Here is a 24,615-nt window from a genome sequence, read left to right as displayed (position 1 = left end):
GTATTGTGAGCTACTGATGTACAAGTGGGGGTTCTGTTTTCTAAGTAGGCATCCTTGTGGTCCAATCTGCCAACAGCAGATGCATCTCTGCTCTGGGATGATCCGGGAAGAAAGGCTGAAGGGCTGCTGCAGGGGCTTCAACCCAGGAACCTCCTCTGAACTGAAGCTCCACCTTTGCAGTTTTGAGGTGTTGCCATCAAGGGCTTTTTTGGCTCAAACACATAACCTCTGTTATTCGGGATGGCAATAATAAACTTTGAGCTGGCTCTGGCTGCTTACACAATCTCACTTCATCCTGACAATGACCTGCATCTCAGTCACCCCTGTGTCCTTAGCATCTAGCGTGATGGCTGGACTACAGAGTTGCATCAAGTTGTGTTTGGTGAACAACCTTCTGAGTCCAATAGAGATGACTCCTTTGACTCCTGGGTCTTTGACTCGCTTCTTAAAATTAAACTTACTTTCCATGTTTATTTTAAATAAATATTAATATGCAATTAAATTTATACCATCCCTCACAAATATCATTAATATTTATCCTTTATTAAACAGCTTAAGAAAACTTTCCCAGCTGGGAGATAAAGTCCAAACTCTGAAGATAAGCCTGAAACTCAAGGCCTTCTGTAACCTGGCCCCTGATCACCTCTCCAGACATATGTCTCACCATATGTTCCCCCCTGGGAAAGGCAAAGGAGGAAGGCAATTTAGTTACTACACCAGACTTTGTGTTAAAACACCAGGTTCAAGTCCAAACTTATCCTAAGTAGCAGTGAAACTTTGGACAAATCATGGCACTTCTTGTTTTCCGACTGTAAAACAGGAATAAAACCAGCCCTGCTGGGGCTTCCCTGGTGGCGCAGTGGTTAAGAATCCACCTGCCAATGCAGGGGACACGGGTTTGAGCCCTGGTCCGGGAAGATCCCACATGCCGCGGAGCACCTAAGCCTGTGCACCACAACTACTGAGTCTGCACTCTACAGCCCGCAAGCCACAACTACTGAAGCCCGCAAGCCACAACTACTGAAGCCTGCGCGCCTAGAGTCCGTGTTCCGCAGCAAGAGGAGCCACTGCAATGAGAAGCCCGCGCACCGCAACCAAGAGTAGCTTCTGCTCCCCACAACTAGAGAAAGCCCGCGCGCAGCAATGAAGACCCAACACAGCCAAAAATAAAATAAAATAAATTTATTTAAAAAAAAAAAACAGCCCTGCTCACTGCACAGGGTCAAACAAGACAATTGATGGTAGGGATCAAACGAGATAGTGTGTGAGTGCATTTTGTGGCAATTTTATGCACAAGTGGTCACTATACCGTGTGTTCCTGCCTCTGCCCCTCGTTTGTAACGTTTCTGCACCCTGAAGCCCTTATCACTTCGTTCTCACTATTCGTTCATTTACTCACTCATAAATGTAATCCAACAAATATTAATTGAGGGCCTACTGTGTGCTGGCCCAAGGGATACAGAGGTGAGGAAAATCCAGCCTGTTCTCTGTCTTCAGAGAACACAGGGTCTTGTGGGGGAAAATGGTTGCAAATTGAATAACCACACAAACAAAAGTAAAACTGCAGCTATGACTCCAGCTCAGGAGCGGGTCCACAGGGCCCCCAGAAACAATAATGATAATGCTTTCCTGCTTTCTCCAGGAAGCTCTTTCTAACAATGCTGCCCCAGAGATCTGCACCTCCTGCCCCACCCCCAACTTCAGTTAACTTATCTATCCAGCTCATTTAATCATACCCAGTCAGGCCTTGTTATTTTGTTTTCAAGTGCATCTGGTTTTCCCTATTTCTTTCTTTCTTTCCTTTTTTGGCTGCGAGCTTTCTCTAGTTGTGGCTAGCGGGAGCTACTCTTCGTTGTGGTGCACGGGCTTCTCATTGCAGTGGCTTCTCTTGCTGCGGAGCACGGGCTCCAGGCGTGCGGGCTTCAGTAGGTGCGGCGCGCGGGCTCAGTAGTTGTGGCTTGCAGGCTCAGTAGTTGTGGCACACGGGCTTAGTTGCTCCACAGGCATGTGGGATCTTCCTGCACCAGGGATCGAACCCGTGTCCCCTGCATTGGCAGGCGGATTCTTAACCACTGCCCCACCAGGGAAGTCCCTTCCTGATTTCACTGTAAGTGCCTTCTGGGCAGGGAATGCCTGGCACACTCTTTCTTAAATCCCACAGCACCAGGCAGAAGGCTGCACCCACTGTTCTCCAGGCTGGTGTGTCAGGGACTGTCACAGGGAGGAAGGATACCCTTCCTGAAAGTGAGCTCCAAGGGAGACGGGAAGCTGCCAGAGACCATCTCTCCATTCCTTACTTCCCAACTGAGCCCACCAGTCCTGTTCTTCAGAGGAGAAAAACTCTCTTCCTTACAACAGCTAGGCCTCTGCCCAGCATGAACTTTATCCAACAAAAATTTCATCATCTCTCTCCCCAGCTAAAAATCCTTCAGTGGCTCCCGAGTCTTCAGAATAAAGCCCAAACTCCTCAGCATGGCATCTGCATCCCTTCATGGTCTGACTCCTGGCTGCCTCTCTAGTCTCAACTTCCAAAATACTCCTCATACTCTAAGCCGGTCACATCATTCTCGTTGTGGTACCTCCAAAGCACCCAACTCCCAGAAAACTGGACTTTCATACCTTCTGCCTAGAATGTCCACCCAGTTTGCCTGCTTCTGCTACCAAAACTCAGCTCAGCCATCTTTTCCTCCAGGACCCCTTTCCCCAGGTTAAGGGTTCCTCCTCTAGTCTCCTGCTGCATCCTGTAGCCCCTGCTCTCTTCTGCACTGCGTTCTGTCAGTCCGTACACCTAACAACTCACTTGTGGAGTGAACCAAGGGTGGGGACGGTGTTGTTCCATCCCTAATTGTCTAGCTCCTGCCATAGAGCCTGACATGTCATGAGTGCTCCAGGGCAATGGCTGAATAAATCATGAAGGCAACCTGGCTCACGCTCTGATATGCTGGGAGCACAGCAAGGGCCTGATCTGTGAGGGATATCATGAGAAAGTTTTTCTTTGATCACCAGTAGTATTGCTGGCTTTCTGGGAGGGGAAATAACTTACTGGGTATTGACTGTCCCAGACACTTTACTAAATATTCTGTGTACGTTGCCTCATTTCACAGATGAGGACACTGAGGCTCAGAGAGGTTAAGTGACTTGCTTAAGGTGACATGTGAAGTCAGAGGCACAGCCAGGACTTAGAACCCAGGGAGTCAGACTCTGGAACTTACCATCTTAACCAGTATATTCTACTGTCTCCAGTAACAACCAGGAAGGGATCATGGAGGTAGGTACACTAGCAGTAAATTCCAGAATCTGCAGACGTTTACGGACACGTCCCTCACCCACTGTCTGGGGCCTGCTGTACCTCACTACCCTTGTATAATGCTCCTACCAGAATGGGTGGGTAGGAAGAGCCGGCAGAGCTAGACAGGAAAATCCTGCCATTTTAGTGTGTTGAGGTGCTCAGAAAGCCGGGAATGTTTACCTTGGAAAAAAGGAGAATTTTAGGGAACTGGATTTAATTGAAAAATATGTAACAACAATCTAGAAGGACCCAGGATTATATGTTTCTACATAATTCCATAAGGCAGAACTTGGCCGATGTTCCACCATTGAGAGCTGTCTGAAAGTGGAAGGCTGTTATGGGGGAGTGGGGATGAACAGATATGAGAACTCTTGGAACCCTAAGAAAACATCCACAGACCCAGTTTAGGAATGTCTACGTTGTACTGCTTTGGGTGATCGTCCTGTACCCATGTGACTATAAACTCAAAAGTAAACTTAAGCACCAAAGTCACATGTGGCAATATTCAGTCATTAAGTGGTCATTAAAAAAAAAAGAAAAAAATATGCCACGGAGCAACCAAGTCCATGCGCAACAACTACTGAGCCTGCGAGCCACAACTACTGAAGCCCGTGCACCTAGAGCCCATGCTCCGCAACAAGAGAAGACACCGCGATGAGAAGCCTGCGCACCGCAATGAAGAGCAGCCCCCGCTCGCCACAACTAGAGAAAGCCCGCGCACAGCAACAAAGACCCAATGCAACCAAAAATAATTAATTAATTAATTAATTTTTTAAAATTGCGTATACGAGACACTTTTAAAAAAATAAATTTACTTGTTTATTTATATTTTATTTTTGGCTGCGTTGGGTCTTCGCTGAGGTGCGCGGGCTTCTCATTGCGGTGGCTTCTCTTGCTGCGGAGCACGGGCTCTAGGCGCGCGGGCTTCCGTAGTTGTGGCTTGCAGGCTCAGTAGTTGTGGCGCACGGGCTTAGCTGTCCGCGGCATGTGGGATCTTCCCGGACCAGGGCTCGAACCCGTGTCCCCTGCACTGGCAGGCAGATTCTTAACCACTGTGCCACCAGGGAAGCCACTTCAATTTCTTTTTAAAAACATAAAAATTAAAATTTTTATTATAGAACTATCATGAATCCTACAAAATCTAAGTGAAGATTCCAACTTGGATTCCAGAACTTTGGACTTGTACTTGCATTCTGAACTTGGTCACAACAGTCACATTGCCTGCCTACCTCCCAGAAAGGCTCTCCACTGAGCAAAAACCGCTCAGTTTGCAGTGAAATACAATGCAGAGTGTCTTACTTAAGCTTCGAATTGCAAGAATGGCAGGGGCCACAGACACCAGCACCATCATCCTCTATAATCACTCTTCATCAGTCACGTTTCATTAGCCTTCGTTTAACCTCTACGAATCTGTGGGAAAAGAAAATATAGGGCTGGGAATTAGAATAACAGAAGTGGGTTCTGACCCAAGGTCTGCAACTAGGTATCACTGTGATTTTTTTCTTTTGCAAGCACGATTTTCTTCAAGTCTCCTTCACAAAGTCACTTAGAAAAGTTAAATCCATCTAACACATGTAAGGCTTTATTATTATCTCTGACCTCCTCCCTTTGCCTTCACTGCATATAAGGCATCGCAGCAGTCTTGGCCCTGGAGAGATGAGTGTGGGTAACAGCTCTCAGCCTGAGAGGGTGTCTTTGCCTCCCAAAGTTAAATATAAATGATTGGGGGCTATCTGCTGCTTTGGATCATATTTACTTCTGCTCTTGCCACTGATATAAAAACCAAAAGTTGACTATATTTAGCTGTTTTATTTGTTTTGTTTCCCTGAGTCAGATGGGAACTATTTCTTCCTACTCTATTCCTCTTCCCACGTTGAGAGTTTCCCAAAGGCAAAGATCATTTCCCTTTTTGGCCATTGGAGCTCTCTGATGATAAGAACTTGTCCTTCCCTCACCACCCACCATAACCCAACCTGAATGGGAAATCTCTAGCAATGGGACCCTTGTCTTTGGGCTTTGCTTCAAGAATCAGGTGCGATTACTCAGTCACAGGAGTGAGACCCAAGGGAGTGGACCACTCAGTCAAGGGTAAAAATAGCTTAAGATGTCAAAATTACCTTCTAATAACTGATTTCCTTGGGTAGATGTATCAGACAATGGGACTTTTGCGGTGGTGAAAAATTCAGAGGGCATAAGACAGATCCAGATTTGTACACTGATTTTGCCATTTATTAGCTATGTGATTGTGCAATTTACCGACCAATCTGGGCCACATTTCTTGTCTGTGAAAAACGGCAACAGTGCCCACATTCTAGGCTTGTTGACAGGATTAAATGAGATGTACTAAAAGCCTTACCACAGAGCCTGGCATGTAAGTGCTCATTAAGAGTAATTGTGAAGGGCTGCTGCGGAGAATGAAAGGGACTGTGTGTGTGGAAGAGCTTCAGTATCTTCCGGCCAATTAAGCAGCAAGGCCTGACAGAGCAGTCTGATGTCCTTGCTGAGGATCAGTGTTCCGCATATCACAATCCACCGCCTCTCAAGAGGCCTCGAGCTACCAACGACCAGGGGCTGCCCAGAGTCCTGAGTGAGGAAACGCGGCCAGGAGTCAACCTGGTTTCTTGCAGTAAGGGCTCTTCAAGAAGGCCCTATGCATTTGGGCTGCCAGTGGGGCACAGCCGCGGGCTTCAAGGCCTCTTACTTATCCGGGAATGGTAACAGTCCTTAACGGCAGCCAATAACGGCTCACCTGTGGCCCAGACACTAGCAAGGGCGGGATGAGGTCAAACCTTGGATTTTGGAGCCCACGCCCCAAACCCTTGACCTGCATTGAACTACAATTCCCAGCATGCCTCGCGGCCGCCCTGGTGCTAGAACGTGGGCCTCGCCAACCTTGGGCCGTTCTTTCTTCCCGCGCGGCCGAACTCCCAGAACTTCCGGGTAGTGCTGGCTTCCCACCCACGACAGCCTCCCCTCTTGATTTCTGGGTATTGTAGTCCATCTTGTTCCGGTTTCCAGGGAATGACCTTCTCCTAGTTACGGATACCTTCGCCACAAAAACTACAAAACCCAGAACGTCGCGCAAGTTCCCCTCGTCCAATAGGAACCGCCCATGTAGCGAGGCGCGGAGGCCGGCTCTCGCAACTCAAGATGGCGGACGAGAGTGATACAGCAGTGAAGCCGCCGGTACCTCCGCTGCCGCAGATGATGGAAGGGAACGGAAACGGCCATGAGCATTGCAGCGATTGCGAGAACGAGGAGGACAACAGCTACAACCGGGGGTAACAAGATCCTCGGAGTCCAATTCCCATCCAGTCCCCCACAACCTGGGTCTCTGGGGTGCGGGGAAGTCATCGGGAGCTTAGTGTATTCCCACCCCCACCTTCTTATTGGCTGAGACATTGGAATCCTGCCTGGCGATTGGTTGCTGTCTTTGTCATGTATCAGGGGTGGGTGGTTAGTATATTAAGGCCCAGAGACATTCAATACTTTTATTATATAAAAGTTCTTCTGTGTAATGTTCCACTCGTGTGGCTCAGGCGCGTCCGAGGAAAAGAGCATGTTGGACGATGGTCTTCAATGGCACAACACAGGTCAATCTAACAGTGCAGTTCAAAAGGAGCGTTACTTATAAGGTGTTGTGTGAACAACGTGATTAGCAGTAAACGAATAATAAAACGTTTCACTGCAGTTCACCTTCAATGAGGAAATTCATCAGGCTGTACCAACCATAATTATGTTGTAAAATATCACTACTAGAGAATCCCAAGATATAAACTCACCTTATAAATCCTGCGTAATTATTGTATGATAATGTTTGGATGTATACCGTGTCTGTTGCTCCAAATAATCCATAAGTTTCCTGAACAGCACATAATTAGGTCTTCCAGTATCTTTGCTCTGTTAACTTTGCGAAGTAGCCTGGAGCTTCAAGAAATTGAGTGATGGTGCTTCCTTGGACAGTGTTTGGAAGTGGGTTTAATACTGCATCTCCTGTACTTGAGGGTCTTGCCTACTGGTAACTGTTCCTCGGGTAGAATAAATGCATCAGGCGTTTGAGTGTTGAGCTTCCAAATCAGTGTTCAGTCTTGCAAGCCACACCCTATCATTTCTCTTTCGACATGTTGTTACAGTGGCTGGCGCTGACGCTCACTCTCCCTATCTATATTTACATATGTGTTTTCTAACGGAAAGTCATGAGAGACTGTTTTGGATGTATAACTTTGGCTGAGTCTTTGGTAGTCTGATTTTCATAGCCATCCTGTCATTTGCTGTATCGGTTGGTGGTAGTTCTGGAGGTAAAAGTAGAAGGTTGAGATCTTTGGATAAACTTTAAAGAGAAATTCTGCTACCTTAAGGCAGTGGGAGAACAAAGGATTATTTAAGTGGTTTATAAGTGGCTTGTGATGAATGCTTAGGTTAAAAGATCTAGCTTTATGTTCTTCAGTCAGCTTTAAAAACCACAAGAAGAATGAAGGGGAAAAGGAAGCTTGTCAAATTTGGTTTTTATAGGACTGTGTTCTTTTGCACACAGATCTCATGTAATGAAAGCCTTGTTTTGAAGTGTGAGATTCCTGAGAAAGGAAGAGCTGAGAAAGAGGAAGTAGGAACAGGAAGGAGGGAAAGTGCAGCCCTTCTGAGTAGAGATTCCAGTCATATGTGAGAGTTCTTGAATTCGAAATTCGTTTCAGAAGTGAAAGTACGGCTTCATCTTTGCTGTGTGTGTAGTTGGTTTTAGTTTTCAATGCTAAACTGTTGCCTTGACCAGTGTCTGTAGCTCGTTAATTGGTTTATAATCTATGAATCACTTTGCAAGACTGTTTGGCGGAAAGTTCTGTGTTTTATTTAAAGTACAACAAAGTGGTAACCTAAAAAAAAACCTTTGGAGGTGTGTTGTTGTTGTACATGGTTATGGTCTGGGTGAACAAATTCAGTTTTTTAGCAACCCGAATCTAGAGATCTGTATAAATAAGTTTGGAGGTGGCAGGTGAAAAACAGAGGACCCAGCCTGGAGGACAGAGTCTAGTTCTGACACTTAGAATCTGGGATGGAGTCAACATTTTTCCATTAATTGTCAGAGGAGACAGTTTTGGGAAGAAGCTGTGTGGTATGATGGGAAAAGCATAGACTTTGGAATCATTCAAACCTGAGTTCAAAGCCTGGTTGTGACACTTAATAGTCCTGTGACCTTGGGAAAGTTAGTTAACCTCCAGTTGTAAAGATTAAATGAGATAACATCTGAAGCAGCCTTCCCCCTTCCTTTTATTCTTCAAATCTTCCCTGTCCTCCTTCCCCCAGCTTGCCCCCCCCATCACATACTGTATTTTTTTTGTGGCTTTTATCATGACAGTAGTTAAATAACATTCATGTCCAGTCCGTGTCTTACCTACTGTGAGGTGTCTCAGAACAGGGATCCTGTCTTTGAGATGCCTGGCAGTTAGTGGGCATTAATGAGTGTTTGCTGGATGAATGAATGACAAATGTTGAAGTTCGTAGCCCAGTGTTAGTGGAGCTTCATTTCTCCTCACTGAGGGGAAGGATGTCAGATTTTCTTACATGTACACTTTCTTTTCCCAAATAAGTCTCGTAAGCCTTACTACAGTTTTTGTGAAATAATCCACAGATATCAAGGATCCTTCAATTTTTCGTGGAAGTTTTCCACTGTTTTTTGGCTTCTTGAAATTTTTCTTGCCTTTACTTAATATTAGTTTAAATGTTTTCAAAAGTGATAAAAGAATTGAAGGGGAATATCTCCTTTTTATGCTAACAGTTCTAAAAGACAATATGCAATAAAAGTTAATGATAGTTCAAACTAACCCTGGTTCTCTTGGGCCTTTCAGGATGGGCTCAGTGCTTTACACTAATGAAGTGACATGCGTTCATGCACTGGAATAATAGGAAATACAATTCTGCTAGTTCTTACATCCCTTCTTTGTGTAGAAGTTTAGCTCTTGATTTTTTTAGTCGTGTGTTTCTTCCATAATTAAATATTTGGTGAGTATAAATTTCATGTATACATATAAGCACACATGTGCACATGCGTGCACATACAGTATATAGGGGGTGTGTGTGTGTATGTATGTATCTGCCTGCAGTTTTTCTGCTATTTTTTTTTTTTAATCCACTCAACAGAGGAAAGAAAGGAGGGTAGCATTCCACCCCCACCCCCTCCCCAGTAACTTGCCTGGCATGAGTTACTGTGAGCAATTGAGTGGAGAGTCAGACTAAGATCATCTTTATGCTGTATCCCCCTGCAGGTCATGATTCATCTATGGGTTTAATTTGCTTGTTTGGTTTTTCCCCTTTTTTAAATTTTTGTGTTTTTTTTTTTTATTGGAGTATAGTTGCTTTACAGTGTTGTGTTAGTTTCTGCTTCTTGTTTGTTTTTAGTGAGAGACATCGCTAAAGAATAAACCTTATCAGCTGGCAGTAGATTTTAATTGTGAGATGACAAACAAGTAAAGTTTATCTGGGTGTTTTGGAAAGGGAAAACTTTTAGACTATTTTGTTTTTAGGATTCGTTTCTAGAATTTATTCCGCAGTGTCATCGATACCACTGAGATGCTGGGAAGCCATGGATCAAGAATGCTTTGTTAAGGGATGTCTGTTTCCCATTCTGTTCTCTTACTCCATGGGGACAGGTTAATATGGGTTCTTAAAAGTTTTCCTCACTTCCTAATCATGAGATATTATCCTTTATGAAGAAACTTAAGAGAAAAGAAAGGTCTTTTTGAATGGAATTCCATAAAGCTATCCTTACTTGCTTCTGTTTTATTCTTCAGATTCTCCAAGAGTGATTCTTTCCACATTTATTTGATGGCTTATAGCTGTATCTGGCTCTTAGAAGAAGAAATCTTTTTAGTTCCTTTTTCTTAATTTCTCTCTTCAGCTTTTGGTTTTTCAAAACTAGATCAAAGCAGAAATGAAAAGAGAAACCTCATCACTGATATCAAATAAGTGTTCTAATTTTATTTCCCAATTAAGTGGCAATTAAAAAGAAACTAATCAAGAGCTGCTTCAGAGAGAAGGGACTGGAGAGCAGAAGAAATGCAAAGTAAATGAGAGCCTATTTCAGGGAGACTGCTGTTCATGGCAAACCAGTTTTGCTGATTTTTCACATTGTTTAATGTGCTCACTCTAAAATTTCCCAGCTTTACTAAGTCTGCCATTAACCCTTTCCCTGCAGAGTCCATAAGTTTTGGGACCATAAATTTAGTAACTTTAGGAGGATGCTGCTTTAGCTCTTCCTCTTTAACCTTTTATCTGAAATCTCTGCCCTGCAAGCCTCTCTTCCAGTTCCCCAAGGACGGTGCTCTTGTGATTGTTGCGTTTAAGGCACACAAAGCACTATGTTCTCTCTTGAGAGCACCAAAACAAAAACGAAACTAATATTCTTCAACAGGGTCAGTACTTGCTTCAGAATTTTTTCTACTGCTGCTTTCTTTGAGAGGGAGCTAAGGAGGGTTCACTGTTGTTAAGTGTTCAATAAATGTTCTCTGTTGCTAGCATTACTATGTGCTGGGCACGGTGCTAAGCCCTTTACATGGATTATCTCATGTAGACTTCACTTATAAAGACTGATTTAGCTTTTGTAATGAGGCTTGGGATTTGCAAATCCACCTCTCCCTTTGACACCCAGGAGGATCCATTCTGAACTTGCTGAATTTCTTTTCCCTACTACATTGACTCCTTCCTCCTGACTCTGCAGCAGTGTGAGTCCTGTCTTTGGATGCATTCAATAACCCATGGACTTTCCCAAACTAGGGAGCCAGTTGGTGATGGAGGTGACTGGCCCCTTTAAACCATCCTTGATAGACTGATACCTTTTTCAGAGTTCATTCCAGTATGTGAAATTGCTGCCAGCATTGAGTCACTGCTCTGAAAATTACTGAAAATGGTCTCTGAACAGCATTTGACTTGACCTAGGAGTTGCCAGGTTACAGTCTAGCTCACCAAACCAACCCAGAGTATGTAGAATTTACATTTCTGTCTCATTCCCATTGTAAACTACTTAGTGTATCAGACGGCAGAGGGTGGCAGTAAAAGCAGTCTTTTGTAATCCCTTCTCACAACCTGCTGTTCTTTTCACAGGCCTCCTGGGTACCTTGATGGCAGTAGTAGAGTGTTTTTATTTTTACAGTAATTTAGGACTCACGAGCAGTTTTTTATAAGAATAACTGATGGGTGGGAGTTTGCAAAGTTTGGGGGATTGCATTAAGTGATCCTGCAGCCTCAGCACGAGGATCAGTAGCTGATACTGATTGATGGCATGTGGTTTCCACCTGGGCCCCCTTGTAAATGCCATTGCATTCACCTGGCTTTGGGCCTTCTGAGTACTGTACCAATAGGATTGCTGGTGAATCATACCTCATGAATAAATTGATTTGCAGAAGGGGAGTTCCCTGGTGGTCCAGTGGTTTAGGACTTGGTGCTTTCACTACTGTGACCCCGGGTTCAATCCCTGGTCCAGGAACTAAGATCCTGCTAAGCCACTGGCATGGCCAAAAAAAAAAAAAAAAAAATTTGATTTGCAGAAGGATTTCCTGATGTCTACAAGTGGAATCAAAAGGATGTTAGAGGCTAGGATTTATTAAGTTTCTCTGGAAATTTTGAATTTTAGCCTAAAAAAATTAACTTCCAGTTTTTAGGGGTAGAAAACAGGTAACCGAAAGTCGTGAATTTTATTTTCTGAACTCTTTTTTTCTTTTGATCTCATAATCAAAACTAAACCATGGTCTGTGTTTAAGACATTGGAACCATTCGAAGTGGTTAAAGTTGGAGCTTTTTTGTTTTAACTCTTACAGAAATAGAACAGGTCCTAAGGAGGGAGAAGACAATGAATAAGAAAGTTGATAATTTAATAAGAAACTTGATAATTTAAAATCTCAAACAGTGGCTCAAAAGAGCACAGCATCACCACTGCTTTCATAGAATGTTAACACAGCTGTCCTATGGAAACATTGCTAAAGATGTTTTGCTGACCCTCTTTTGGGTTCTAGCTTTTCAGGGTTTTATTTTAGTCTGTTATGCCTGGAAAGCATCAGTCAAGCACATATTTGTTGAACTCTCAACTGTGTGCTCAGCATAACTAGGGATGCTGTGGGAAACAGCTGTGAAAGATATGGTCCCTATACCAGGAAAATTTTTATCTCATTGGGAAGCCAGGCAGCAACACATTATATATATAAAGTATTAAATTGTGTGGGAGATCATAATCTTAAAACAGATGGATATCAATGAGAATGAGAGCTGGAGTAGTCAGGGAGGCTTTCTGGATAAAACATGGCTCACTCTCCTCATTGCCTTTAATGTCTGCTCCTCTGATACGCAAAAATTTGTTTTAGGGCTTTCGAAGGTTCTCAGATAAATTCTCACAGGGAATGAGACTTCAGTGTTTGGGGAGGAATGGGCCAAGCGGTTAGACTGGTGACTTGTCCCTGGGTACTAGTTGGTTAGTTGATGCCTCACGTCCCTGGGCCTTGGTTTCCTCTTCTGTAAACAACAGGTTAAGCCAGCCGGCCTTGAGATTCCTTCCAGCTCTGGTGGTTTAGCTCCCAGGATAACAATTTTCTGTCCCTCAGCCACGCACCTTTGAGTGGATTTTGTTATCAGTAGGATTAAGAGGAGGCCTGTGTCATGGACCTGCACTGCTGCTGTTATCTGGAGGTTGGCTGCTCGAGCTGCTCCTCTGTCAGTTTGCCCTTCCCTCCCACCAGCACACACTCTGGTGCTGCATTCTATTTCTAGAAATAAGTACTGAAGTTCATTTGCCATCTCCTTCCTGAGCCCTGACTTTATTTTATTATTTATTTATTTATATTTTATTTTTGGCAGCGTTGCGTCTTCATTGCTGCACACAGGCTTTCTCTAGTTGCGGTGAGCGGGGACTACTCTTCGTTGCGGTGCGCAGGATTCTCATCGCGGTGGCTTCTCTTGTTGCAGAGCACGGGCTCTAGGCGCGCGGGCTTCAGTAGTTGTGGCACGCGGGCTCAGTAGTTGTGGCGCACGGGCTTAGTTACTCCGCGACATGTGGGATCTTCCGGGACTAGGGCTCGAACCCGTGTCCCTGCATTGGCAGGCAGATGCTTAACCACTCTGCCACCAGGGAAGTCCCCAGCCCTGACTTTATGCCAGAGCATCCATAGGATTTCTTATATGTTTGAACTTAGAATATTTTGACCTTCATTTAAAAATGACATTTCTTGATTACTTTTCTTCTCTGTTCCTGGTTTGTCATTTTGCTCATTCATCCCATATTCGCTAGGTTGGTCGTTAATGACTTGAGTTGATCAACGTTACTTTAGAATGTACATTTCAAATTTTTATGTGATTTCCCATCTCCCTTTCCACTGCAGGCAACCCCTCCCCCCCCAAAAAAGGGGGCAAGTTTCACTAATTCTCTGCTCATTATTTTGGAACCAAATGAACCAAAGTTAGACTTTGATTTGCTGTATTCCAAGGTTCTGGCCAATCCCTATGAAGTATGTTAAGGTGACTGGCAGGTTTAGAGAGATCTGTGAGAGATTTCTGTTTTAATTTGCGGAGTCCCAGCATGCCCAGGGATACTCACCCAGTGGGTATGGACTCCAGGTCCCTTTAAAAATGAAGCCAAATTCTTTTGAGAAGGACCAGCCTAGCTTCCGTGGGGTCCTTTGGTTTGGTTCTTCCCAAATCCAGATTGAGGCCATCCTGTGAAATGGTATTGGCTTCCTCAGATGCTTCCTAAAGACCTACTCTCAAGGCCTCTGAGCTTGGTTTCTTATGGATAATTAAAGGTATTATAATCACCTGGAGAGCTAACCCTACTGTGCTCCTTGGACGTCTCTTCTCGGAGTCAGTTGTCTTCCTGTTTGGGTTGTTGACTGTCAAACCATGTTGAGCTCATAGTGTTCTCATGGATATGGCTCAATACCTGGTAGCTCAGTGACAGTGACTTTTTTTAAACTTTTCTTTGTTCTTCAGGTGTCTCCGTATTCTTGATGTACAAACTGAGACAGGATCGTTGCTCAGTAGCTGCATGTGCAAATTCAAGCCAATCCAAGGAAAATGAAAGTAGCTCTCTGGTTTTAGTTTGGGTCTTGGAGTTTGCTGGGCACTTGTATTAATAATGCATAAAACAGAACAAGAGTTCTACCCAAGGTCTGTCCACAAAAATGGGGTCCATAAAGAGATGGCTACACGGAAGTGGCTCCACTGAATAGCAAGAGCAAAGGCAGGAAGGGAGTTTTTAGTGATTTTGCCTATTTGTGAAGATGTCTACAGTCGAAGGAAGTAATTTCTTCTATTTTCCTTATGTGAAATTGTGTTTAGTAAGTATTCAGTTAGTTAATATGCAGCAGTTCTTCACTTTAACCTTTTTGATTCTTTTTTCCATAAAAACAGTTCTTACGGTAATCCATATACAGGGACCAGATAATTCATTCCATAAGCTGAAATGAATAAGGACTTATAAATTGTATCAACAGTGGAATGCTGCTTTGTCTCCTACCATCAACCAGCTTTTTGTTTTTTAAAATTTATTTATTTTTGGCTGCGTCGGGTCTTCATTGCTGCATGCAGGCTTTCTCTAGTTGCAGTGAGCGGGGGCTACTCTTTGTTGTGGTGCGCGGGCTTCTCATTGTGGTGGCTTCTCTTGTTGCGGAGCACGGGCTCTAGGCACGCGGGCTTCAGTAGTTGCAGCACGCAGGCTCAGTAGTTGTGGCACACGGGCTTAGTTGCTCTGTGGCATGTGAGATCTTCCTAGACCAGGGATCGAACCCGTGTTAGCTCTCCACCTGTATTGGCAGGTGGATTCTTAACCACTGCGCCACCAGGGAAGTCCCCATCAACCAGCTTTTAAACCTTATAATGCTGCATACAATCCGGAGACTGAAGTGAGAATGTCTTTGGAATCAGAAAACCACACAGGGTTGTCATAGGCTGCGAACAGCCCTGTGCACAATAACAAAATTGAGATAATAAGAGGAAAGCTTTATCTTCAGTCTGTAAATGGCTTTATGGTTCCTATTCTTTGCCATGGCCTTGGGGGTTTTGCTGAGCATCTGGTTTTAAGGCGTTTACCTTATTCCCCCTCTGAATGTTATTGGTCTTCCTTCCGTGTTATGCCTTCTGTGTCCCATTAATATGGTATCTAGGAGGTACACTTGCATCTGGATGTCAGAACCTTACACTTCGACTAAAGTCAGGACCTTACTTGCTCTCCCTGACTTTAGTCTTTCTGCAACAGGGGCTTGGTGAGAGGCCTGGCCCCACAGGTGCGGGCACAGTTATTCCCGAGCAGGGGAAGTAAGGGTGGATGAACTAGATGGGAACTGAATGTGATGGGCCGAGGGGAAAGCGGGGCTTGATACCTTCCAGAATAAGAAGCTGCTGTCACTGTAGGCTTTCAAGCGTGGGAGGGACTCATGGAAAGCCATTTTCACAGAGGTGAGTCCCACTGCTATGTAGAGTTTAGGAGGAGGCAGAGAAGTTGTGATGTCAGGGAGATCCAGGAAAGGCTGGAGATAACTTTAGTCCAAGTGCAAGGTTGTGAAGTCTGGATGCAAGCACTCCTAACCAGGACTAGGACAAGAGAAATCTGAGGACATTCTGCAACGGGAAATAGCAGCGCGTTGCCTTCTCCCTATACAGTACCACGTGCTATGAGATGATAATTAATATTCATAATAACTCCAAGGCACTTTAAGACCATGAAGCCTTTCTGAATTATAAAATAAAGCTTAAATGATACTTACCATATGGTATGTAAAATGTATTTTATACTGTTTGAATTCTTGGAAAAATTGATTATCTAGACTGTACAGCTAAAATAAAACCCTGCACTTAGCTGATTCTGTAGATTAGGGTTCACTGTACCCTTGCGTTCGACTCCTAATTTAGACTTTTTAATGGAAGATTTCCAGGGAGGATGGCAGAGTGATAGTCCGGCATTACTCCCAGTCTGACAATGCCCAAATCAATTTAGACATGGCAAAAACCAACTACAACAGTAAATTAGGGGGCTTCCCTGGTGGCACAGTGGTTAAGAATCCGCCTGCCAATGCAGCGGACACGGGTTCAAGCCCTGGTCCGGGAAGATCCCACATGCCGCGGAGCAGCTAAGCCTGTGCGCCACAACTACTGAGCCTGTGCTCTAGAGCCCATGAGCCGCAACTACTGAAGACCGCGCGCCTAGAGCCCGTGCTCTGCAACAAGAGAAGCCACCGCAATGAGAGGCACGCGCACCGCAATGAAGAGTAGCCCCCGCTCACTACAACTAGAGAAAGCCCACACACAGCAACGGAGACCCAACACAGCCATATATACATACATACATACATACATACACACATAAATCTATTAAAAAACCAGTAATTAGGAAAGCAACCTGCAAGCTGAACCTTAAAATTCATCAATAAAATGAAGGAAACCCAGAATCAAAACTATTATCCTAAAATCAACAGGAATTGGGAGAAAACATTTGGGAGCAAATGAATGGAAAACGTTAGCAAAACACAGTATAATACGTGATTTGTGTCTCAAAAATATTGAGAGACAATGCAGAAAACGATAATGAAAGCCTGTAGGAAACTGTTAAATGTGGCTAAGAAACTGTTTTTGCTGCCTTCATTGGGGGAGTCACGCAGAGGGAAAGCAGCATGAGAAATCCCCATTACTGTGGTTCACAGGCACACACGTTTCATGTAAATCTCTTCTTAGCAGGGGTGGATGAGTGTTCATTGTTGTTGTTTTCCCAGGATTCCTAGTGCCGGGTTTTGCCGGTGGTGATCACCCAGTCTGAGCTGGCTGGTAGTTGTTCTCAGTCCTACAGGCCTGATTTAGGCATTTCTCGTGAGCGTTTGGCTATTTTGGACACAGATCGCAGCAACATTAAACTGCCTTTTTCCTTGTTCCTTCCTCCCTTTCCAATACTGCCTTGTGCTTTAGGTCCAGATGGGGCAACTCAGAAAACCTAATGCATCGGGAGGGTGGGAGTGGAAGTGAGGGAGAGTTTCCAAAAGACCACTTTGGGCTGTCATCCCTTTAAATTCCAGGCTCTAAGGAAGTGTTGGTGGTATGAATGCCCTGTTAACAATTATCATTTGCCTTTGTTGCCAGCAACCTGGCAATCTAAAGAAAATAACCATTGGAATTCCCTGACTGTCCAGTGGTTAGGACTCCACGCTTTCACTGTTGTGGGCCCGGGTTTGATCCCTGTGGGGAACTAGGATCCTGCAAGCCACGCGGCGTGGCCAAAAAATAAAGAAAATAAACCTCATAAAATAAAAGCAAGAACAGAAAAGGTCCTTTCAAACAAATAGGCCATCCCTTGCACATCGCTCCCTCCCTGGGCTCTGGTGGGAGTGGAGAGGAGAGCTGTGTCTGCTGGTGTCCTCCAAATGCCCCTTCTGGGGCCTGGATTCTCTGGTCTGCTTCTGAAGCCAACAGGCTTGATTAAGGAGGGTCTGGCTCTACAGAAAGCTCTGTCAGTGTAGCTCAAAACAGATGATTTTTTAAAAACCCTGCATCAGTATTTACTTTGTCTTACAGTGGTTTGAGTCCAGCCAATGACACTGGAGCCAAAAAGAAGAAAAAGAAACAAAAAAAGAAGAAAGAGAAAAGCAGTGAGACAGATTCAGCCCAGGATCAGCCTGTGAAGGTAACAAGGAGGCTCTGTTTTCTGGTGACAGAGTCGCTTTTTCAGATGAGAGGGTGTTGGGGTAAATGTATAGGAACAGTGTAGATTGACAGTCTCCGCTGGTATTACTTCGAGAGGGAGGAGTTGGATCCCTCTGCTGCCCTAGACCTAGGTGATGAAACTGCTATCCTACCTTAAAAGGCACAGCACGTTAGACATGGACTCCCAAGCGTGGTGCCCCCTCAGAATTTATAGGTGCATACCTGCATGGGATGTTGTGCTACGTGCCATAGAGTGATTCCCTTGTGACAGCCCCTGTGGCCTAGAGCAGTGGTTCTTGGCCTTTTCTGTCTTCAGTCCCCACCACTATGAGAATGAAAAGCCTGTTCCTATTAAGGTAGACCTTTATATATTGAAAGCATTCTGTTGATGCTGTAGTTATTGTAATGAGAACTGAGAATCCCACAGAGCCCATTTCTGAGTTCCATAGTTGAGAACCACTGGCCTAGAGCTTACATCTGAGACTGACACACCGACACAAAACCCAGAAGTATGGGTAAGGATTGTTTTGTTTCTTAAATAAAGCCACATTAAAAAAAGAAAACCTTTTATTTCAGGTAAGTGCTGTCCTCTTCAAAGTAGGCCCTGGAGGAAGCTCAAAACATATCCATAATTCTTTTAGAATTGCCTCAGTTTACAAGCCTCACAAGAAATCCAGTCTCATTCCAGTATACCCACTCCTTGCTTTATGCCTCGAAAGTCATATTCCAACTTGAATCTCCTACCTTATTGAGATATGGCTTCAAGTAATTTTTTTGATATTTTCAATACCAAACCCACTGTGAAAAAAAAAAATACTACCATTGTTGACCACCATGCTGGCCAGCTAGGTTCTTGCCAGGCACATCGTTTAAATTAACCCCAACCTTCAACTTCTCTACAAGGTAGGTGGGGGGGATCTTCCCATTTTAAAGACGAGAGGAGGTGGTTTACCCAGGTCTTTCAGTCAGGAATCCTAGCCCAAGCCCATGCTTTGGCTTTAGGGATTCTTGTTTGTTTCTTTGTTTGTCTGGGGGTGGGTGTTTGGATGACTCCAGGGGGGTTTGAACTCAAACCTTTATCAAAATGGTTCACTTTGAAATTAGAAAATCTCAACAAAACACCATTTATATAGCCGTTCTGTTTTTCTCTTTATGAGAGTGTTGGAATACATCGTAAAGAATTTAGAAAAAAACATAGCAAGAGGAAGAAAATGAAAATCATTTCTAGTTCTACCTCCCAGGAATAAGCAATATAAATATGTTGGTTTATATTCTCCCTTTCCTTCACAATTTAAATGAAAAAAAGATGTAGGAAAGTAAAAGTATTAGAAGTTATGGGTATTTGTATAATCTTAAGCTGGACATAAGATCCAGAAGCCATAAAAGAAAAAGTGACAAATTTCAAACTTCTCTGTAAAAGTCAAAAGGTAAACAACAAACTGGGCAAATACTTGCAATACATGATCAGTAAATTTAAGATAATGAAATGAGTAGGCCATTCACAAAGAAAAAAATAAAGGTTTTTATATGAAAAGATGGTTACATTTGCAATGAAAATTAAAGCAACATTTTTTTTCCCCTAGATTGGCAGAGATTAAGATTTGGTAAATCTGATGATGAGGGTCTTGAGAAACACGCTCCCATACACTGTTCACTGGGTTAATTGATATTCTCTTTTTAGAGAGTAAGTTGACAATATATATAATCTCAAACGTGCATCTCCTTTTACCCAGCAAGCCTCCTTTCTTAAACTTTATCCTGCAGAAATACGTATTCAGTGAGCAAAAATAGATGTAGAAGAAAGTTCATTGCAGCATTGTCTGTAAAACTGAAGACCAAAATCACCAAAATGCCATTGGTAGGGGGTTGGCCAGATATATTGTAGTCTGTGCATGCAGGGGATTCAGTTGTTGGAATGGGCAGGTCCATGTGACTGCGTGGAACGATCTCTAAGACATAGTGTTTAAAGAAGAACAGTCAGTAAAATAATACTGTACGATCCAATTTGAGTTTTTGAAAATTGTGTGTGTGTTTGGAACTTGCATGCAAAAAAGTCTGAAATTATATTTGCCTCTTCTCACCCTACCTCCCAAATTTAAGACTGTTGATGACAAGGATTATATTTGAGGGATGGGACTGTTGGGTTTTTTATCTTCTGTGTGTTTTTACATTTCTGCATTGTTTGAAATTTTACACTGAGCCATGTTTTGCCATCAAACCATCGTAAGACTAAGAAGAGGAGAAGCCCTGTAGGAAGCACCTCCCTATCATACTGCTCATCGTCAACCGCTCTTTCTCCACTTGTCCTATGACAGCTGACCTCTGAGGAGCCACACCCCTTCTTTGAGTTGTACCCCCTTAACTCTTGGACTTGAATGAATCAAAAGTGTTTATTAATATAATGGGCCTTTTCTCTCCCCTACTTTGTCTTGTTCAGATGAACTCTTTGCCAGCAGAGAGGATCCAGGAAATACAGAAGGCCATTGAACTTTTTTCAGTAGGTCAGGGACCTGCCAAAACCATGGAGGAGGCTAGCAAGCGAAGCTACCAGTTCTGGGACACGCAGCCCGTCCCCAAACTGGGTATGTATTTGCTTTCTTCCCCAGGCGAAGGCAAAGGCAAAGGCAAGGGCAAGGGCGAGGGATGTGCCTTAGCCATGCTGAGGGTTCTATGCTGGATTTGTGAGGGAGGACGAGAGAGTTCTGTTGTTCCTTGGTGGTGGTTTTTAGAGGATGGTCTTTACAGTGCAGTTCAGAAAAGACTGTTGTTCAGGGACCTTATCATTTCACAGTAACACATATTGAGAACAAATAATGGTCCTTTTAGTCCATCATCATCCAGTATAAATCTACAGAGAAAAACAGGGCATTGGCACGTGATGAGTGGGGATGTGTGCTCATGGACCTGTCTTCCCACATAGATTTTATGGAGAGACTTGTTTATCTGGGCGAGTGTTTAATCTGGAGTGGGCCAGTCCCCAGCCTCTTCCCCTTGTCTCTCAGACAGTGCGTGCTTAATAGATGCAAAATAATTTGACATTCTGCCTAACAGTGATAGTTTAATTCCACCTGGAATACCATATGCAGGTTTGGTCGGCACCTCTTTAAAAAGCTATGATGAACTCTCAAAGGGGTGGGGCAGGAAGAAAATAAAAGGATTCCAGAAAGACTGGTCCTGGCAGAGTTAGAGATGCCTGCTGAGACTGAGCCACAGCTCACCTTGACGGCTGACTTCAGAGGGTGTTATTGACAAAGTTTTTGCAGTGGGTTGCATCATGCTCCTGGACCCATTGATAGCCCAGTTCCTATTTTCTGTGTGACTGGGAAAGTAGGTATGTTGGAAAAAACGTGTGTTCACAACAAACATGAGTGACCTTCAGGCTGTCCATGTTACTGCTCCCCTCCAGTGACACAGTGAGATTTGACTGTGTTTGGTGGGGAGGAGGGGGGCGAGGGCAGAATGAAAGCCTGGTGAGGGAAGAGGGGCAGCTGTGCCCAAGGAGAGTCGTCTACTCCAGAGTGTGCTCCTCCGGCCAGCAGGATGGACATTGCTTAAGAGCTTGTAGAAATGCAGAATCTCAAGCCCCAGACCTGCAGAATCAGAACGTGCAGGGGATTTGTGTCCATTTTGAAAGTTTGAAAAGCTCTGCTCTGGAGCAGATGCAGTTTGTAGACAGCTTAGTCACAATCCAGAAGCAAGCTGAGACGTGCCCCCCAGAGGGTGCAAAGCAAAGCAGTGCCTGGATGGTTGTGAGTCATGAATCAGCAGCAGGCACTGTTCTAGAACCCTGCCCTCACCCATCCACCAGGTCTGTTGAGCTGCCCAGGTCAGCCAGGTCCCAGGCCACTGGCTAAGCCCTCCAGCAAGGCTTTGGGTCACAGTAATACTATTCTTAGGGTTATTACAAGTACGGGCCCCAGTGACCACTCCCCCACGAAGCAGCAGGAAGAATCAAGAGCCACACGCTCCACCTCTGAGTGAATTGCACGAAGAGGCACTCCGGGGTGGGGGGCTGCTGTGCATCTTGGCTGTTTTCAGATGGGGTTTTGGTTTGATTTTATTTTTCATTAAGAATTTGCAAATGGGTGACTTTGCTCCATTCTTCATAGACATGGAACCTGGTGAAGAGGCCAGTTGGGATTAATGGGCTTCTCTTCTGCTTCTCTTCTGCTTCTTTCTCAAAGCTCATTTACTCTTTGTTGTTTGCCTGAGTTTCTCCACCTGTATGTAGACAGTGCTCTTGTTTTGTTCTCAGAAAGCTCGTGAAAAAGTCACACTATTGCTCACAGGGACCTAGATGGCCTCGGGAAGGTGGAATGAGGCTGTTTTGTTTCTTCTCGATATGCCTTCTGGGCAGTGTGGTGTGGGGCTCTGTGCAAGAGTGATCACTCCGAGCTTCTGGCCAGTCTGCCTTTCAGGTCCACGGTCAGTCAGGTCCAAATAAAGGAATCCTTTGTGTCTGTGAGTCAGCCCATAGAAAGTACCACATTATAGGCATCAGCCTGTCCACGTGGCTGAGGTGTCACCCCAGTTCTGCTTCTGACTGTTCTTAGGGTAGAGTGATTTATAGCTTCTTGCTTTAATTTTTTCCACTTAAATGGGGGCTAATAATTGTGAGACTCAAGCATATCAAGTATACTGTGTTTGCAGCACTCCCCAACTTGAGGCGAGAGTTAGACTGTATTCCACTCAAAAGACTTAGAATTCTTTAGAAGTTTAAAATCATCTGGGACTTCCCTGGTGGCGCAGTGGTTAAGAATCCTCCTGCCAATGCAGGGAACACAGGTTCAAGCCCTGGTCCGGGAAGATCCCACATGCCGCGGAGCAGCTAAGCCCGTGCGCCACAACTACTGAGCCTGTGCTCCAGAGCCCACGAGCCACAACTACTGAGCCCGCGTGCCACAACTACTGAAGCCTGCGTGCCTAGAGCCCATGCTCCGCAGCAAGAGAAGCCCGCGCACTGCAACGAAGAGTAACCCCTGCTGTCTGCAACTGGAGAATGCCTGCACGTAGCAACGAAGACCCATCGCAGCCACAAATAAATAAATAAATGTATTAAAAAAAAAAAATCATCCTAAGTTCACCATTGAAAGACCTGTAAACAGCCAGTGTCTTCAGCTGTGTAACAGTTCTTTGTGCTCCCAGATCAACTTTTGATCTCCCTTTTCAGACCATGTCCTTCTCCTTTTTCAGTCACCCCTTTTCCTATGCTAGTGGGGGGGTGAGGAATCCTTTTACTTTGCCTGACCTTAGTGGGGTGGAATCTGGCCACTGTTAGATTAGTTTAAAAAGTAACTCTCCCGAAGAAAGGGAGAAGGCGGACTTGTACTTGGTTGCCCCAGGCCCTGAGAGAGGAGCTTCCCCACTCTGTCCCTTGTCCTGCTCGTTTGGCTTAAGGTCTCCCAGATCTCACGTTCTTTTCTCCCAAGTCCTTTACAGGTGCACTGTGGCGCTTAGTTTTGGATCTCGGGTGTCGGCAGGCAGAGAGAATTTGGGGGTAGAGTGTACAGAAAGAAACCCATTGAAAGTCCAGGGTTTTCTTTCAGAGTTCCCAGTGTCCTCCTCAGCTGCTCGCTGGCTCATGGTGGCCTAGAGACAGTTGGCTGCATTCCTGCCATGCTCTGCAGAGCAGCCCACGCCAACTCAGCCAGAGGCGCTCAGGAGCCATTAGAAGGTGGCAGGCAGGCCGGTCTCTACTGAGCAGTGCAGGCAGGAGCCCTGGGCCGCTCTCAGCTTCGCTGGCACCCCAGACCGCGAGTCTGTTCAAAGTGCTTCTGCTTTCTCAGTGTTCCCTCTAACTCTGCTTTGTCAGCTGTGTCTTGCAGATGGCACACCGCCTTGAGATAACCTGTGAGAGCTGGTTTGTCAACACATAGATTAAGACTTACCAACTGAATGTTGTATAAAAGTTCACTCAGTAATGTCACTTGACAAGCACTTATTGAGTGCTCTTTGTAAAATTCAGATCACAGGATGTCACTCCTCCCTCCCTTCCCCCTTAAAGACCCGTTCAGGATGTCCCACAGCCTTGAGGATGAAGTCCAGCCGCTGTAGTAGCTCGCAGGGTCCTCCACGATTGGTCCCTGCTCTCCTCTTCAGCCTCTTCTCCTAGTTTCCTTCTTTCCCCCCCTTCATCTCCACGCCTTGACTGTGCTGTTCCCTCAGTGTACCCACCCTCCCTGCCCCACCCTGTCCACTCCTGCCTAACTCCTAATTATCCTTGAGATCACATCTTTAGATATGCTTCTGAGAGGTCTTTCCTGACCCCTCCACCTCCTCCCCCTCCTACCATACTTCATTGTCGTGGACTCTCATTATGCTGAGTGACAGGTGCCTGCTTGCTTGTCCCTTTGGTGCCCATGATGATGAGGACCTGTGTCCATTTCATTCGCCAGCTCCTGCCCCAGAGCTGGAGCATTTTAGGATTCTGTGAACACATGGTGAAGGCGCAAATGGAAATGCTAGGTGCATGCAGGACCTAGTAACCAGCCTAAATGAAATGATTTGGCCTTGAGACTATTGTCATATAGTGGCAAAGACCACCAGTATCTTCTCCATGAAATCATTTAGGGAAAAAAATTGATAAAAAGGTTCTGAAGTTTAAAAATGTCTTTTGGAGGGCTTCCCTGGTGGCGCAGTGGTTAAGAATCCGCCTGCCCATGCAGGGG

The 24,615-nt window shown here is 44.8% G+C and overlaps 1 protein-coding gene across 1 annotated transcript in view; it reads left to right on the top strand.

The window, feature by feature from the left end:
- The first annotated feature begins 6,428 nt into the window (after positions 1 to 6,428).
- Positions 6,429 to 24,615, top strand: part of NMT1 (N-myristoyltransferase 1) — a 32,790-nt gene continuing 14,603 nt past the window's right edge. The window contains exons 1-3 of the mRNA XM_061175683.1: positions 6,429 to 6,570; positions 17,819 to 17,927; positions 20,385 to 20,529. Of these exons, the coding sequence (XP_061031666.1) occupies positions 6,440 to 6,570; positions 17,819 to 17,927; positions 20,385 to 20,529 (385 nt within the window). The 5' untranslated portion in view covers positions 6,429 to 6,439. The remainder of the gene's footprint in view (positions 6,571 to 17,818; positions 17,928 to 20,384; positions 20,530 to 24,615) is intronic.

This window comes from Eubalaena glacialis, chromosome 19, assembly GCF_028564815.1.
Source record: "Eubalaena glacialis isolate mEubGla1 chromosome 19, mEubGla1.1.hap2.+ XY, whole genome shotgun sequence".
Lineage (NCBI taxonomy): Eukaryota > Metazoa > Chordata > Mammalia > Artiodactyla > Balaenidae > Eubalaena > Eubalaena glacialis.
This window is presented reverse-complemented; position numbering and strand designations above follow the sequence as displayed.